At 42.7% G+C, this 17,818-nt stretch overlaps 2 protein-coding genes across 4 annotated transcripts in view; both read right to left on the bottom strand.

Annotated features, from left to right (window-relative positions):
* Nucleotides 1–7,743, bottom strand: part of tcerg1b (transcription elongation regulator 1b (CA150)) — an 80,646-nt gene extending 72,903 nt beyond the window's left edge. The window contains exon 1 of the mRNA XM_083646602.1: nucleotides 7,681–7,743. Coding sequence (XP_083502728.1) covers nucleotides 7,681–7,727 — 47 coding nt within the window. The 5' untranslated portion in view covers nucleotides 7,728–7,743. The remainder of the gene's footprint in view (nucleotides 1–7,680) is intronic.
* Nucleotides 7,744–8,841: 1,098 nt separating this feature from the next.
* On the bottom strand, nucleotides 8,842–17,407 carry coq3 (coenzyme Q3 methyltransferase). 3 transcript variants are annotated; one of them, XM_083648894.1, is made up of 6 exons: nucleotides 17,186–17,407; nucleotides 16,367–16,504; nucleotides 14,800–14,899; nucleotides 10,455–10,706; nucleotides 10,132–10,291; nucleotides 8,842–9,481 (listed from the first exon to the last, which is right to left on the bottom strand). In XM_083648894.1, exons 1-6 carry the CDS (start codon nucleotides 17,362–17,364, stop codon nucleotides 9,288–9,290), a joined length of 1,023 nt encoding a protein of 340 aa, XP_083505020.1. In that variant the 5' UTR covers nucleotides 17,365–17,407; the 3' UTR covers nucleotides 8,842–9,287. The 3 variants fall into 3 exon arrangements, with proteins under 3 accessions (XP_083505020.1, XP_083505021.1, XP_083505019.1); XM_083648895.1 differs by having other exon boundaries at nucleotides 14,800–14,875; nucleotides 16,367–16,507; XM_083648893.1 differs by having other exon boundaries at nucleotides 16,367–16,507.
* Between the last annotated feature and the right edge of the window lie 411 nt (nucleotides 17,408–17,818).

The raw sequence follows: 17,818 nt of genomic DNA on the forward strand, positions 1-17,818 counted from the left end.
CAAGGAAGGTCTACCCACCACAATCTCTCCAAATAATATGGGAAACATAGTTATTAGTATTTTATTTGTTCTTAAAAATATACATTGCCTGTTTGTGTTTTGCAATATGGATATTGTTTTATTTATAATTAAATTGAGCATTGGGCCTTTATAAGAATGTTTATTTGTATTATTTCAATTGTCACACTCATGGATACATATTTGAGGTTTGTTTATTAATTGGGAAAAGGACCACTGGAACAAACGCCGCGAACATGATCCGGCTACTTTTTCAATCTGACTGGCTACTCAAAAGTTTGGGGAACTCTCTGAAAATGGTAGCTCTGCACACGACACCACAGGTGAATCTGGCGATACAGACAGAGACAACATGCTGCCGCAAATGCGGAGCAACGTTTGGAAGTATTTCGACAGAAAGGACGACACGACTGTGCAGTGCAGGTTATGTAATGCGTAACTTGCGTATCATAAACATACCAGTTCGATGCTTAACCATATGCGTGTAAAGCACAAGGGAAACGTTAACCTAACAGGGGCAGATGAAAAGCAGTCTCGCATTACCTCGTTTGCTAGCAGCAACAAACGCCGTTGTGATGCCATCAGGGCAGAGAAGATTTCCCAGCTCGTGACGAAAATGGTGGCTGGAGATTAGGGATGTTCATCAATTGTCGAAATTCGATAATTGATCGTTAAGGATTGGAATCGATCCTGTGGAATTTGGATCGATTTTGTTATTATTAAAAAATAAAAATAAAAAAAAAGTATTAATATGATCGATAATCGATAATTGATCGTTAATTTTCCCTGATTATCGATTATGGAAAATTTTCAAAATGAACATCCCTACTGGAGATATGCTCCCGTTAAGCTTTGTGGAGGGGGGAGGCTTCCGCGAGTTAATGCCGTTTGTGGAGCCAGAGATTATAGCCGACATGTATTGGAAATAGACCTTCACTTTTTCCACAATTGTCTACTCGAACAAAGCGTTAACCATCCAACCACCGGAGTTTACTGAGGTAGGCCAACAGCTGCTGAGCAAACGCCAGATCACTATCATGGTCCGTCCACATTTATTTCCTCACAATAAGTGCTCCAGGCAGCGCTTTTTCCATGCAAAAATGCTAACGTTGTGTGAACAGCCCCTAGACAGAATACTACCCGTGCTCTGTCATTATTGTAATAGATATTCTTACAGACATATGGCTAATGCGAAATTAACTGCAAACTTGGGTTCTGCTTGTGTTGTGTTTCCACACGGACACACGGAGTACTCGATTACTCGTCCATAATGGAAGGAGAGTACTCGAGTACCGTATTTAAATTACTTAATATGCCCATCCCTACCATGAATACTGTTTAAAGACAAATCACTGTAACAATATGATGATGCCATGGCTGCTGTTTGATGACAAAACACTGTAACACAGGATATATGCAGCAATCCTGAGGTTAAATTCAAGACTTTTTCAAGACCCTTCCAATAAATTTCAAGACCCCATCGCGACTTCGAGCTGTGACCGATTACATCAGCGACACACCTTCAACTAACACTTACTATAGATTTTGAGTTTGAGATTGCAAAACTAAACGATGTTAGTTTGTCATAACTTCTATGCACTGTATCAATACAACCGAATTCAGATAGGCTGGGAAGGAATCAAGCTCAAGAGAATAAATTGAGTGACTAACCCAAAGGCAAGGTTTATTTAAACTTAAAAATATATATAAAAGTATATTTATAACAATAACATGCTCGCTCACTCACTCACACATGCACACAACAGTGTTTCCCTGAGGATCAATCTGGTGCACTCTGAGAGCTACCCCCAGGTATTTTCACATGATCAAATCTGGCCCCCATTCAAAAAGGTTTGGACACTCTTGCCATATACAGTCTCATATCACAATATTGATATAAAATCGATATATTGCCCACCCGTAATATTGAGTGCCAGAATCACACCTCCCAATGATGCAATTTGCAGAAAAAGATTAGATTTAATTGATTATCAATCACTGCTTTCAATGTCTTTCTGATATAAATGTTTTATTTTTACAACCAGATCACCCTATTAAATAAACAGCGTCATGACTCAATAACGTTACTTGGCAGAGGGTCGCTCGTACTGAGTACATGTCCTTGTCAAACTGACGGTGAAAAATGTTTGCTGTCACAAAATAAAAATTGTTTGACGACTTATTTGAGGGTAGGGGTGGGCAGGATCATGATCCACGATCTTATCACGATTCTTTTTCATATTGGTTTTAAGACTATTTTGCAAATTACTGAACAGTACAAGTACAACCAAACTAATTTCAGGGTACGTATATGGTCATGAGCTTTGTCCACCAGGCTGTCAGGCTGTTAAACTCTCTCCCCTCTCTTCCCTCTGGCCCCAGTCTGGACTGTTAACTTTTCACTGTACAACTCCCCTCTCTTCCCTCTGCCCCCAGTCTGGAGGACTGTTAACTTTTCACTGTACAACTCCCCTCTCTTCCCTCTGCCCCCAGTCTGGACTGTTAACTTTTCACTGTACAACTCCCCTCTCTTCCCTCTGCCCCCAGTCTGGAGGACTGTTAACTTTTCACTGTACAACTCCCCTCTCTTCCCTCTGCCCCCAGTCTGGACTGTTAACTTTTCACTGTACAACTCCCCTCTCTTCCCTCTGCCCCCAGTCTGGACTGTTAACTTTTCACTGTACAACTCCCCTCTCTTCCCTCTGCCCCCAGTCTGGACTGTTAACTTTTCACTGTACAACTCCCCTCTCTTCCCTCTGCCCCCAGTCTGGACTTGAACCCATATCCTCACTCAGCACCAGTCACTTTATGCAAAACTATATGTCGCTTTGTCCATTTTATTGCACTTTTCTGCCATCACTATTTGCACTATCTGACTTTTATTACAGTGATTACAGTGACCTTATTATGACCCCTACGGTAGTATTTTAGTATTATTATTGTATGTTTTTTTCATCTATTTTATCTTCGTATTTTATGTCATGTCTTGTCTCCTATCTGTATTTTGAGCGCACCGTGGATCGTGAGATACGGAATTTTGATGCGCTGTATGTCTTGTACATATGGTAGTGACTGACAATAAAATTGACTTTGACGAGAAATCTGGAAAAGTCATGGAAATTTAAAATACAATTTGTTTTATAAATATTTTCATGTCGTTCATTTACACTGAGTTTCCAATAATTCATGTGTTAAGAAATAATGCTCACAAGCATGCAAACATTATCTATCTATCTATCTCTTGGTTCACTATTATTTATACAGTAGGGTTGGGCGATGGGACGAATATATTAGGGATGGGCGCGAGTACTCGGGTACTCGAGTACTCGTTCATAACGTCAGTACTCGAGTAACGTTTCCGCTGTCCGGGTACTCGCCCCACTCCCCACCCCTTTAAAAATGGTCTAAATCTACGCACGCATCGTTATGTGGATCTGCCAGCATGAACTGCACGGGCGTCAAGTCAGCCAGAATGTACAAGTACGTCATCCGCTTTGTTGATTTCAAAATAAAAGGCTTATTGTAACGTAAGTTGTAACCTTATTTATTTTGAGTAATGCGTTACAGCCATAGTTTCACGCCATATAACATCACAACGAGTATTTTGATACAAGGTTTGCTGCTTCGTTCGTTGAAATACCCTTTTCTCCTCCAACGTGCATAAATAAGCTATTTACTTTTGTTTAAGTAACATTATTTTGAAAGTTTTAACCGGAAGTTTTCCAGCTCATCCCGAAAATGGTGGCTGAAGATATGCTCCCGAAGGAGACAGATGCACGCTTCTTCATAGCGCACGCCCGATAAAACTCATTCAAAACTTTGCAGTAGGTTACTGACTACACTGTCGTTTCCCATAATATAACGTTAGTCACAAGAAATGTGGAGAAAGAATCGCTTTTTGGGAGACAATCGTTTCATGGTGATCACTATTTAGCTGCAGCTGTAACGTTAATCACACTGGTCAGTAGTCAGTTTTCACTTTTTGGCAGAACACCGGACCTTGTAATCCGTGGATTTACGTTAGTGTAACAGTGATCATAAAGTAAAATGGATGATACTGGACAATGGACATGTATTGGAATTGAGCCTTCGCTTGTTTCACAACAATATTGTCCGCTCCGAAGCGCTAATGCCATCCATCCAACCATCGGCGATGCTGTCTGAGGTAGGCTTAACGTTAGCTTAGCGTCACCTCACCTAATATCACAGTCAGTCAGTCCCTCTCCTCACATGCTCCAGGTAACGCTTTCTCCATGCAAAAATGCAAACGTTATGTGTGAACAGCCCCACACACAGCAGATTACCCCTGCTCCGTCATTACCATAGTAATCACACAGACCCCCCCCCCCCCCGCGCGCGAGAGTACTCGAGTACTCGTTCATAATAGAAGGAGAGTACTCGAGTATTTAAATTGCTTAAAATGCCCATCCCTAGAATATATGGGCTATCTGCGATTGAGTCCACTGTCGGTTGCGTGATTGTCATTTGTAAATCTGCTAATTTAATGGAGAGAGAGACCGATAGACAGAGAGAGCGTGGGGACAGAGTGCACACACACACACACACACACACACACACACACACAGTTGAGCTTTAAGCAGTGAGAGAGAGGCGGGGGGGGGGAGAAAATAAAAGGTGGAGCTGAAACGTGCTCTCCTGAGAATATGAGGCAGCAGAATGAGGGCAGCCCGGCAGCTAGATTAGGAGCAATGCGTCCTCGCATTTAAAATAACTGCCAAAGTCCGACTGAAGCAAATTAAACTCAAACTATCACAAATATAAAGCAGCCATTGATGAGATTCAGACACTTTTTGCGCGATGAGTTCCGCTCGATCTGCCTGTTTGTCTCTCTGCCAGTGCCCGCATGTTTGTTTAGTGTGCGTGTTGTAAAGGTTGCATTTGCGTTCGTGTCATTTTCATCGCCGTTCATTGTAACAAGCAGAGCGTGTGTTTAGGCTATCCTCCCCAAATTAATTTTCATCGTCCCTGACGCTATTTTTAAGGTCCCCGGGATGATGGGAGGTCCTTCGTGTCAAGGCAAGCCCTGGTTAAGTGTGTGTGTGTGTGTGTGTGTGTGTGAAACCACTGCCCCTCCGTGTTGTCGTCCTCCATGCTGCTGCACTTTGCAAAGTGAAAAGGGGGAGGGGAGGAAAACTTTGGAAGCGTCTTTCAGACATAGAAATGCAACTGATAGAATGTGCACTGCATGTAGCGCGATTCTAACGATCTGTCTGGAAAGGCAGATCGTGGAGCCGCTCTGATCGTGAACGATCTAAGATCGTCGTATCGCCCACCCCTATTTGAGGGAGTATAATTATGTCATCGATCACATTCGCTACCTGTTGCTCTTTGAAGTCGTGATGTTTGTCGGCGTTTGGTCAGCTCCCTTCGCAAGTTCGCCTCCGCACTTTTAAACATTGTTTACAGACGGGCTATGTAGTGTCCATCCCTGTCAGCAACGTAACGTAAAGCAAAATAACTCCATATTTCACTCTCTAGACCGGACAAGACCGCATGCGCTCACAGCAGCCATGTTTGTTGTGTTGAAGCAAGCACCGAATGAGTGAAGGAGAGGAGGGGGGGACGCCCACGACACACCCACACGGACACACTGTCACATGCATGTAACGTTACATTATTTATTTTAAAAGCACGCAAATTACTTTTAACTCAGTGTAAATGAACGTCATGAAAACACATCTATTCACATTGAAAAAATAACACATTTAAAGGGTCTTGAATTTAAAATCCACCTAAGACTTTTCAATACTTTTCAAGGGTCTTGATTTTCCCTAAATTCAAGACTTTTCAAGACCCTGCGGATACCCTGTAACAATATGACATGCCATGGCTGCTGTTTGATGATAAATCACTATGTAACCATATCATGATGCCATGGCTGCTGTTTGATGATAAATCAATATGTAAAATATCATGATGCCATGGCTGTTGTTTGATGATAAATCACTATGTAACAATATCATGATGCCATGGCTGTTGTTTGATGATAAATCACTATGTAAAATATCATGATGCCATGGCTGTTGTTTGATGATAAATCACTATGTAACAATATCATGATGCCATGGCTGTTGTTTGATGATAAATCACTATGTAACAATATCATGATGCCATGGCTGCTGTTTGATGATAAATCACTATGTAACAATATCATGATGCCATGGCTGTTGTTTGATGATAAATCACTATGTAACAATATCATGATGCCATGGCTGTTGTTTGATGATAAATCACTATGTAACCATATCATGATGCCATGGCTGCTGTTTGATGATAAATCACTATGTAAAATATCATGATGCCATGGCTGCTGTTTGATGATAAATCACTATGTAACAATATCATGATGCCATGGCTGTTGTTTGATGATAAATCACTATGTAACAATATCATGATGCCATGGCTGTTGTTTGATGATAAATCACTATGTAACAATATCATGATGCCATGGCTGTTGTTTGATGATAAATCACTATGTAACCATATCATGATGCCATGGCTGCTGTTTGATGATAAATCACTATGTAAAATATCATGATGCCATGGCTGCTGTTTGATGATAAATCACTATGTAACAATATCATGATGCCATGGCTGCTGTTTGATGATAAATCACTATGTAACAATATCATGATGCCATGGCTGCTGTTTGATGATAAATCACTATGTAACAATATCATGATGCCATGGCTGTTGTTTGATGATAAATCACTATGTAACAATATCATGATGCCATGGCTGTTGTTTGATGATAAATCACTATGTAACAATATCATGATGCCATGGCTGTTGTTTGATGATAAATCACTATGTAACAATATCATGATGCCATGGCTGCTGTTTGATGATAAATCACTATGTAACAATATCATGATGCCATGGCTGCTGTTTGATGATAAATCACTATGTAACAATATCATGATGCCATGGCTGCTGTTTGATGATAAATCACTATGTAAAATACCATTATGCCATGGCTGTTGTTTGATGACAATTCACTATGTAACCATATGCCATGGCTGCTGTTTGATGACATCAATGTGTAGCACTATTAGCATAAAGCCGTTCGACATCGTCATTTTGATCAATACCTAAGTGCTAACTTGCCATCAACCATGATACAGAATAGCGACATATTTTAATAACTGGTAGTAGTAACAGTTGATTATATTTCGTCTTTAACTTACTATGCTAAGCTAGCAATAACAAGTCCATCCATTCAAAACGCCCGAGTCTATGCTGCATCTTAAACGCATCTAGCATAGCTAGCGGTTATCTAGCTGATGTGCATGACTTGTGCACTGTATACTATGCATCTAGGGCGCTAGCGGTGACTGCGTTGAGACTTTCCCCTGCATGTAACGTTAGGTATGTAACGTTAGTCCACTAAAACAAGGGAAGTGTCCTGACTGGCTGTTTACCGCGTACCACGAGCGGAGAGCACAGCTTTAGCTCGGCAACACAAGCTAACGTTAGTTAGCTGAAAGGCTAGTTAGCTAGCGTGGCCACATTAACAATCAATGCCTATGCTGATCACGACCGCATGGCAAAATGTACTTGGGCCAACTTTGCATCAGTTGTAGAAACACGTTTAACAGCGCATCACGTTAGATTTGAACCCTTCATTCGCTTCAATCTGACCTGTTGTCGCTGAAACCGATAGTTTCGCTCTCTGCCTGGTCCGCCATTACAGGAACATGTAACGCTCTTCCTGGAAACGCCCCGAACACATTTTTTCCCATTTCCTATTCGCCAAACACGGTGTCACTCACAGCTGCATAAGCTCTGATTTGACGACGAAGTCGTCGCCAAGGTTTAACTGGACAATCTCTGAATCTTGTGGACAATCTCTGAATCTTGTCTTTGTTCGTTCGGTTTGGGTTTGCTTGCCTTGATGCACGCGCTCACGCGCACACACACAGAGTCAGTGGGACTGCACAGCATTGTCATGCTTTCCCATGTGTCCCACATATTAAGATGATGTCCCACATTTCGTTTGGCTCTAGTTTTCAAAAGCCAAACCACTGAGACATAGTTTGCTTGTCTAAATCTGTTGTTCCAAATAGTTTTTTTGGTCAACGCGAATATTTTATTTGAACTTATTTTATTCTTCTTTGTTTTGTTTTCTCTCTCATCAAGATTAAAAAAAAACGGTTATTTACAGATTCTGTAAATGCTCACTATTTGCACTATCACCGTTTAATTGCCTGTTTACTAATGTTTTATTATTCTGAATAGATTCTGGAATTTCTGGTCAACAATAGTCTTCTATTCTATTATCACATTCCATTTCATTTTCTTTTCTCTTCCTCTTTGAATATCTTCAGATTTTGTGATTTATGTTAGGCTACTGGGTAACAAAATGTCTTGTTTTGTTTGTTTCCTTGTAATTGCTAAGTGTTGCTGTATGCTTTGGCAATGTAAGATGCACCTTATCATGCCAATACAGCCCTTTTGAATTGAATTGAGAGACAGATAGTCCGTGAGCCAGCCATACCCCTCATGTTTTCTGCTACCTTTTTTTCCACTATGATTTCCTGTTATCCTATACCTTGGTATACCTTGGCTTGGCCTCAAACATGGTCTCCAGTAGTGTGCAGCCAAAACCACACTGAAATCAAATTAGGTGTCAACTGCCATGTCTTAAAAAAAACATTCATACTAGCCACTCTTCGGAAACCTTACCCCTGAGAGGATAATTCAATAGAAGATATGACTTATGCAAGATACAGCCTAAAAATGGCATGCTGATTCAGATTACAAAACGACATAAGAAGAATTTCACATTTGATGCCACAGAAAAATACATGTATTTTTAATATTTTTTTAGAGCTACTCCCTTGCTCGAAACAGTGAGCATTAAAAACTCAAATTGTGGGATAATACAGCTGCAACCACAACAGCACTGAATTACATACATACACTATTTAGAGGATGTATGGGTGCCCACTCTCAACCTTGCACAGCATGTCAAACAAGTGGTTACAAACAGCTTGCAACAACCTGCCAACTCCACAGTAAAGCATCATCCAAACCTGACTGAAAACCAATTTCATGAAATGTCATCATTCTCAGATTAATTTGGCAACTATGCTACATCTTCCCTCCACCTCTGACTCCTTGGTGAGACTGTTGGGTCCATTCCCTTCCCTCCCGTAACATCAGTCTCTGCTGCATCACAGCGGGCCTCTGCGAAGCTGGGACTCTACACATCATTTTCATCCCCTACTGATTGCCCGTGGTCTGGGTCAGTTGTGTGCAGCTGCAGCACGGGCCTGGTACTCCATGTCTGGGCTGTCAGCCTGGGCCCGGGCCGGCTGGGGTTCCACTCTCAGTTTGACAGCGTGGAGGGCATAGTTGATGGCAGTGCTGTCGGTCCAGCTCCAGCTTCCAGACACCGGGTTGTACATCATTCCCCGGACAGACTGCACCGAGAACCCATCTGGGAGAAGGGGGTAGAGAGACAGGAGAAGGCATGAGTTTAACATGAGTTCATTTTAGTGGCTGATCAGTAACAAGCTAGGAGATATGCACAGTTAATTTCGGAAGATGAAAGTCACTTCAATTCAACTTGATTTCAATTTTTTTTTTTTTTATTCTCCTTTAATAGTAATGCTTCCAATTTAGGGGAACAAAGACCATTTTAAAACAGTCCCCCCACAAATGATACTGTCCCTCTCTGGGACAATATGCAAAAAAAATGTCCATTGTTTTGAGCTGTAAGTTTAGCATCCCCTTTGGCCCAATCAATGTAATTCTGAAAATGCCCATAGTGTCCTCTGATGTCACCATGGAAGTATATTTGACTAAAACAACAAAAACAGCAGAAGCAGTATGACAGTACAAGTTGAATAGGGTAAAGACATCTTGGAGAGGTCTATGGACAGATATATACTTGCTTTTAACTACGCATTTGTGTGTGCATGATGGCTGCCTCGCGTATCCTATCATTAATTTGCATAGGACGTGCACGGCAGACACTCCAAACGGATGCAAGATATGGACGCGAACGCAAGTACAACAGCAAGTAGATCTCCAGCCTATGAGTGAGTGAATGGCAAGTGTATGCAGGGTGAAACAAGGAGGACTTACTGGACTCTAGGAGGCGCTCCAGATCCACAGGACTGATGAACTTTTCCCAGTCGTGGGTTCCGCTGGGAACGATATGCAGCAGCTGCTCGGCTGCAACGATGCCCAGCGCATACGACAGGTTGGTTTTATTTATGGTGGTGATGAAGAGTGAGCCGTCTGGCTGCACACAAACAACAAGGTCGGTCTTAGCTTGGAAACGTTGAAAAATGTTTATTTCCTTGATCCTATTGTTTCGGAAAGTATTTTATTGACAATACATCACTGCAAGGTGCATTCACGCACGCGCGCGCAAACACTGTATGAAACAGTATTGCAGGACGCACCTTGAGCACGTGGTTGCAGCAGAAGGCGAAGGTTTCCAGGTCGGCCAGATGTTCCACCACCTCGGATGCCACAATGGCATGGAAGGGGCCCGCCCTCCCCTCCTCCTCTGCAGAGAGCTCCTCCAGGGTGCAGGCCCGGTACTGCACCCGCTCATGAAGGTCCGGGTCACGGGACGAATGCAGCTGTGCTGTGCAAATGCTGTCGGCCACAGGATCGATACCCAACACATCGGCTCCCAGGCGGCCCAGAGGCTGGTGGAGGAGGAGAGAGAGAGGGGTGGTGAGGGAGAAATCTTAACTGGATACTGAACAGTCAAGGTACAAAAAAAGTGTACCGTAAAGGTGTTCTGTGTAGCATTGTTAAATATCAATAGAACATTGTCAAATTAATTATGATACATTGGTTTAATTACTATAAACAAATAAGACCATGGTTGAGAAATAACCTAGAAATAAACATTGAAGTGGTTGGTTTGTGAAAGTCAGTGTCCCCTGCTGGACAAATGGGTGAAAACACACGCATGCATGCGTGTGTGTGTGTGTGTGTGTGTGTGTGTGTGTGTGTGTGTGTGTGTGTGTGTGTGTGTGTGATCTATTTTTAGATCTTCTATTTCACTCTATAAGCATTCCACCGTGAAGCCGAGCATGTTCAGTCTGTGTAGTGACGACTCTGATGTGTTCTCTAATATTCCAGCTAACACTCCTGATGTTGTTGTCGTGAATGAAAATCTCAGAGAGGTGTTTGTTCTTGAGGTTGGCTGTACCTTTGACCACAGCCTAGAAGAGGCCTTTATAACCAAGATGCTAAAATATCAACAGCTGGAGCAGACCATTTCACAGCTGGGCTACAGGTGTAAACTTATAGTTTTCATATTTGGTAGCCTGGGTCATGTCCATAAGCTGGTTGTAAGAGGCCTTCAGATGGCTGGTCTACCTAAGAGAAGGGCCAAACAGTTAGCAAGGTATTGTTCAGTATCTGCTATTATTGGCAGTCGCTCAATATGGAGAAGGCGCTGCTTTTTGTACCCTTGAAATTGGATGCTGTCCCTTATCTTGTAGTACAGTATAACTGTATGTCAATCTGCCTTTGTCATCACCCTGTGCGGTATTATATCTTCTTTGTATGCATTATTGTGGTCGCCAATTAGGCACTCTTGTATCTGACCAACTCCCAACATCTGATTGCATTATTAGTGTTTATGTCCTTTGTACTCTGTATCTATGTGGACATAAATAAATCATTTAAATGTGTGTGTGTGTGGGGAGAGTTGCGTTGTGCTTGCGTGTGTGTATCAGCCTGTGTGACAGAGCCATATAAATATAGAACCTAATTTTGTCTGCCCGGATCACCCCACACTGCTGGTACGTCTTCAGTTCAAATGAAGGCCAAGACAAGAGCTCTGTCCTCATTGCTTACTTTACTTTACTTTTACTTTATTGGTATTTAGCAGACGCCTTTATCCAAAGCGATTTACAACATGATACATTACATTACGTCATTTGGCAGATGCTTTTATCCAAAGCGACTTACAATAACACATTTTTGTCAGCAATAGAGCAATCCACTATGTAACACAGTCTATGATAACTACTACAACTTCTGAAGGAACAGTGGTACAAGTTAAGGTTAGTTTAGTTTAGTTTTTTTTTTAAGAGAGAGAAAGAAGTTAGATCAAGAAGGGCCCAGATGGAGCCTGAAAAGGTGTGTCTTTAGTCTTTTCCGAAAGATCGGCAGTGATTCGGCCGTCCTGACCGAAGGTGGAAGCTCATTCCACCATTGAGGTGCCAGGGACGAGAAGAGTCGCGAACGGGATGAGCGACTTTTGAGCCCCCGTAGTGAAGGAGGGGCGAGGCGTCCTGCACTGGTGGAGGAGCGGAGGGAACGGTGAGAGATTTGGAGCCTGACCATAGATTGTAAGTACAGGGGGGCTGTCTGGTGTACTGCCCTGTAGGCCAGTACCAGTGTTTTGAATTGAATGCGTGCCGAGATGGGAAGCCAGTGAAGGACCCGGAAGAGGGGAGTGACATGAGAGAATTTGGGTTGGTTGGATACCAGACGTGCTGCAGCGTTCTGAATGAGCTGAAGCGGTCGGATGGCTACAGCAGGTAGCCCAGCCAGAAGAACATTGCAGTAGTTCAGGCGGGAGATGATAAGTGACTGGACCAGGAGTTGTGTCGCTTCCCTTGTGAGAAATGGACGGATTTTGCGGATGTTGTACAGGGAGAACCTGTACAGCACACAAATAATGATACAATGATGATATAATGATGATACAGCACACAAATAAAACATATGAATAGAAAAACAATAGTAAAAATAGGAGAACCCAATACAAAAGAGTGTAAAAGTGCGAACAATTAAAAGAAGCATATTTTTTTTTAATTAAAACCATATGGAAAGCAGGCAGAGAGGAGGGAGGGAAATTCAGGAAGGGTCTATGTGAAGTCTGAAAAGATGGGTTTTTAGTTTTCTGCGGAAAATGGGTAGTGATTCGGCAGTCCTGATGTCAGGGGGAAGTTCATTCCACCATTTCGGGGGCAGGTACAAGAAGTGTCTCCATCGAGAGCGGCTTCTGAGCCCATGTAGTGGGGGAGGGGCGAGACGTCCTGCACTAGTGGAGGGGCGGAGCGGACGGTGAGAGGTTTGGAAAGTGACCATAGACTGTAAGTACGAGGGGGCTGTTTGGTGAACGGCCCTGAAGGCCAGTACCAGAGTTTTGAATTTGATGCGTGCCAGGATGGGAAGCCAGTGAAGCTCTCGAAAAAGGGGGGTGACTTGGGAAAATCTAGGTAGATTGTAGACCAGACGGGCTGCTGTGTTCTGAATAAGCTGAAGAGGTAGTATTTCAGAGGCAGGGAGGCCTGCCAAAAGGACGTTGCAATAATCAATGCGAGACAAGACCAGTGACTGCAGCACAATTTGTGTTGCTTCTCTGGTGAGAAACGGGCGGATCTTGTGAATGTTGAAGAGGGAGAACCTGCAGGAGCGTGCTGTTGCGGCGATGTAGGCAGAGAAGGTGAGTTGGTAGTTGAGGATCACTCCCAGGTTCTTAGCTGTTTGAGATGGAGTTACAACGTGGTTATCAATGGATATGGAGAGGTCAGTCAGGGGGGATTCTTTGCCAGGGAGGAAGATGATCTCGGTTTTTTCAGGGTTAAGCTTGAGGTGGTGAGCAGCCATCCAGACACCAACGTCTTTCAGGCAGAGATCCGTGACCCGATTGAAGTGTCAGGGGGGAAGGAAAGGTAAAGCTGTGTGTCGTCGGCATAGGAGTGATAGGAAAACCCGTGAGATGAGATGACGTGACCAAGTGAACCCATGTAGAGGAGGAACAGGAAAGGACCTAGAACAGAACCCTGAGGCACACCAGTGGAAAGGGTGCAAGGAATAGAAAGGGAACCTCTCCAAGAGACCTGGTAGGAGCGGTCGGAAAGATAGGAGGAGAACCAGGAGAGTGCAGAGCCAGTGACACCCAAGTCAGAAAGGGTGGAAAGAAGGATTTGGTGGTTAACATTGTGGAAAGCAGCAGATAAGTCCAGGAGTATGAGAACAGAGGAGAGGGATGAAGCCATGGCGGAGTGAAGTGCCTCAGTGACAGCGAGGAGAGCAGTCTCGGTTGAGTGAGCGGGTTTGAAACCAGATTGGAGAGGGTCAGACAGATTGTGCTGGGAGAGATAGGTGGAAAGTTGACTGGAAACTGCACGTTCGATGGTTTTGGAGAGGAAAGAGGAGAGAGACAGGATGGTAGTTGTGGATGGCAGTAGGGTCGAGGGATGTTTTTTTGAGTAATGGTTTCACAATGGCAGTCTTTAGGATGGCTGGAAACAGACCAGAGGAAAGAGAGGAGTTGATGAGTGTAGTGAGAAAGGGGGATAGGTCAGGGGAGATAGACTGTAGGAGGGCAGAGGGGATTGGGTCCAGGAGGCAGGAGGTGGCGCGGTCATTGGCCAGCGATCAAAACTAACAAGGAGACAAACAATTGTAAATGAACGACTGTCCCTTCCACCAAACCGCAACCAGTCAAATCAAGAGAGAACAAGAATTAGAGTGACATTTTTGTGTATTCTCAGCCACTGGTAACGCATGTGCTGGCTTAACAGTGCACTGCAAGCAGAATCCTATTCTAGCAGACTGCTATCTGGGAAGGAAAGGCTCAATCTGATTTGAAAGGTGGCAATTCAAACAATTGGGTCTTGGCAGAGTGTTTGGGGAAAGGGCAAGGCTGTGTATTTTGTAGTGCATCATCTGTCTGCATGTCCTTCCTATTCACACTAGCTCTGAGTGACAGCTACTCACTAAAGCACCCCCCCCCCCACACACACACACACACACACACTGTATTACCTCTGTGAGCAGGCCACCTCCACAGCCGACATCCAGTATCTTGAGTCCTGCAAGTGGTTTCCCCGGCTGATGCACTCTGTGCATGTTCAACAGATTATCCCTTAACAAGTGGATGAGCAATAGGTCAAATTTCAAATTAAAACAACCACACCACTACTACTACCCCCCCCCCTAGGTGTGTTGACATGCACCTTTATTGGCATATACCTTGCTTTGTTTGTTCTCATATACAGAAGTTCTTTTTGCTTTCACTCGCTCTGAACCAAAATTTCGGAGCAAACTCAGCCTTTTAAAACAATTCATGGAGATGTGTCTGTCTATAAGAGGTTTGCTAGGCCTCATCTTATATATATATATATATATATATATATATATATATATATATATATATATATATATATATATATACATATATATATATATATACACACACACACACACACACACATATGTATATATATATACGGTATATATATATATATATATATAGGGCTTAACATTCCTCATAGCCAGTATTATCCTTTGAATTGAGGCTTTAGATGGCAATAGAACTTAGCATTATCAACTCGTTACACTCCATTTCCATCTTCAGAAGGAGCCAAAACTCAGCTCACATCAGTGGATTTTCGATAGACATTTAGAAAAATCCTTATATAACGAGTTTTAAGGCTTGAACCAAGCCAACCAGTCTTCCAGAGAATATTGGAAGATGGAAACCCTCATTAGTGTTTTGCTTGCACCTGTGTTTACTCTGCCTTTTCGACACGTGAAAAGGGTCAATCGTGGGTGACCATCAAACATTTCACTTTCAGCAAAAACAAAAAATAAAAGCAGGGGGGGGAAATTGAATGTTCAATCTTTTTTCCTGCATTTATTTTTTGTTTTTGCTGAAGTGAAATGTTTTATGGTCACCCACGATTCTCTGGAAGACTGGTTGACTTGATTCAAGTCTTAAAACTTGCTATATAAGGATTTTTTGAAATGTCTATGGAGAAAATGAACGGGGAATTCACTTCTGGAGCAAGGAACGTCACATGACTGTTGAACTCTATTGGAAGGCCTGGACCCAGGCAAGATAGAACTAGTAGTTGTAACAAAACGACAGTCAGAGCTGCTGCTGTGTCTCATTTAAACAGCCTAAGGGCAAAGCTATTCACCATACTGAGTCATCATCATCTCCAGGACAACAGAAAGGGGAGCAGTGATGCTCCTCTGGACAGATGGGTAATGTAATGATGAACATGCAGAGCCCAACAGCAGATCTTATCAATCAAAATGGCCACAGCCAACCGCCAAAGCATGCACATGTGTAGAGCTGGATGCTAGAAATGCATTTTCTTGGCATGTCATTTGCCCTCAAACACTACAAGGTTTGATTTCCTTATGGGCATTTCTTGACTCCATTGGTCAAGGCCACAGCCATTCGATTAAATGTTGACAGTGACTGGCTTAAATAAAATGAGCCTTTTAGGCAATAAATCTTATTAAAAAAAACTAATAACCTAATATCTAATACTAAAAAACATGTTGAATATGGTAAGGGATATTCCCTACAAACAACACACACCGTATGAAAGGCACCCTTAGGTCATTCATTGAGTGGAGAGCAGCAAATTCTCCCCGTTCATCCCACCACTTGCTGGCCAGTGACTGGAACCTCTTCACCTCATCGGGGTCCACTGTGGTTTGGGAGGCTGAGCGAGCACTGCTGATGAGAAACAGACACTACACTACAGTATGTTGGCCTAAACCTGGCATTTAAACACAGGGAACAAACTAGAGCCTGGGCCTACAACTTCGTCTTCACATACTCATTCTCCAGGTTTTGAACCTGATTTAAATGCATTATGTGTTTATAAAGATTGGGTTCAGGACAAAAGCATTGCAATGAAGGGTGTCAATTCAAACCAACGTTATGGAAAAGTCCATGCATCTAACATTTGCAATCAACTTCCAATCCTGCTTATATTCACTAAATACCCGGGAGCAATGACTGATAAGACATTTGCATTTGCTAAATTATTACACATAGGAAAATAAACAATGAACTTAGAGTAACATTGGTCCTGAACGCTCAGCCGATCATGTGATTTTTTTTTACCAAGCGGACTCATAATGGATTTCTGACCATTTTTGCTTGTTTTTTTTAATAACATTAGATTAAGAAACTACAAGCATCAATTTTCAGTTAGCCATTTGGGTTCGTGTATGCTGTTATACGACTAATTTCCATACCAAAACGACAGCAACACAGGCAGCAGCTGAACTTGGTCACTTACAAGCAGCAGCTAACGTTACTCAACTGACCTGTAACAGCATGGTGTGTGAAACCTGCGACAACATACAGCTGATTTTTACAATCCTGTCTGACCCCTCCATCATGTACCTGATTTGACAGGGAAGGACATGTTGCTGACAGGCGCCCCTCTGCCGCCACAGTGTCCGCTGTTTACACACTGAAGTCCAGCTGAACGTGCTCCGGCCACCGGCAGGACTGCGGACCACACTGGTCGCTTTACGGCTGCAAAGGCCTAGCACAAGACGCGCAAACTTATCAGAGTACATGCTAATGTCGCATAGCAGTTTCTTTCGATCTTCACATTTGCGTACAACGTCGGTCAATGGTGACAGATGGTACAACCGTCTTCTGGTCGGGCAGAAACAAGGTTCGCGCTTTAAATAGTTCCTACCGGACGGATGACATGACTGTCATTGGTGAGAACACTTTACAATACTGTAACACAAAAAAATGGGTAGTTATTGAGGAACTAGTCAGGAACTAACCATTAGTTCATGAATAGTTAATAGGTAGTTCCTTAAGAACTGACCATTAGTTACCATGTTAACGAACCAGTAAGTAATGATTACTTCCTTAAAAAATATATATATATATATATTTTATTTCGCTAGTTCATGAGTGGTTAATGGGTAGTTCCTTAAAGATCCTTAATGGTAGTTACTTAAGAACTGACCATTAGTTACCATGTTAACGAACCAGTAGGCCTAAGTAATGATTACT

The sequence above is a fragment of the Poromitra crassiceps genome (genome assembly GCF_964638095.1).
Source record: "Poromitra crassiceps genome assembly, chromosome: 1".
NCBI classification, from domain to species: Eukaryota; Metazoa; Chordata; class Actinopteri; order Beryciformes; family Melamphaidae; genus Poromitra; species Poromitra crassiceps.

Excerpts from the sequence above, each read along its gene's own strand:
- coq3 (XM_083648893.1), bottom strand. The coding sequence starts at position 17,364 with ATGTACTCTGATAAGTTTGCGCGTCTTGTGCTAGGCCTTTGCAGCCGT. Across the intron at positions 16,508-17,185 it reads GTCCTTCCCTGTCAAATCAG|CAGTGCTCGCTCAGCCTCCC; the intron begins GTACATGATGGA and ends GTTTCTCATCAG. Across the intron at positions 10,292-10,454 it reads GCTGCAACCACGTGCTCAAG|CCAGACGGCTCACTCTTCAT; the intron begins GTGCGTCCTGCA and ends GTTTGTGTGCAG.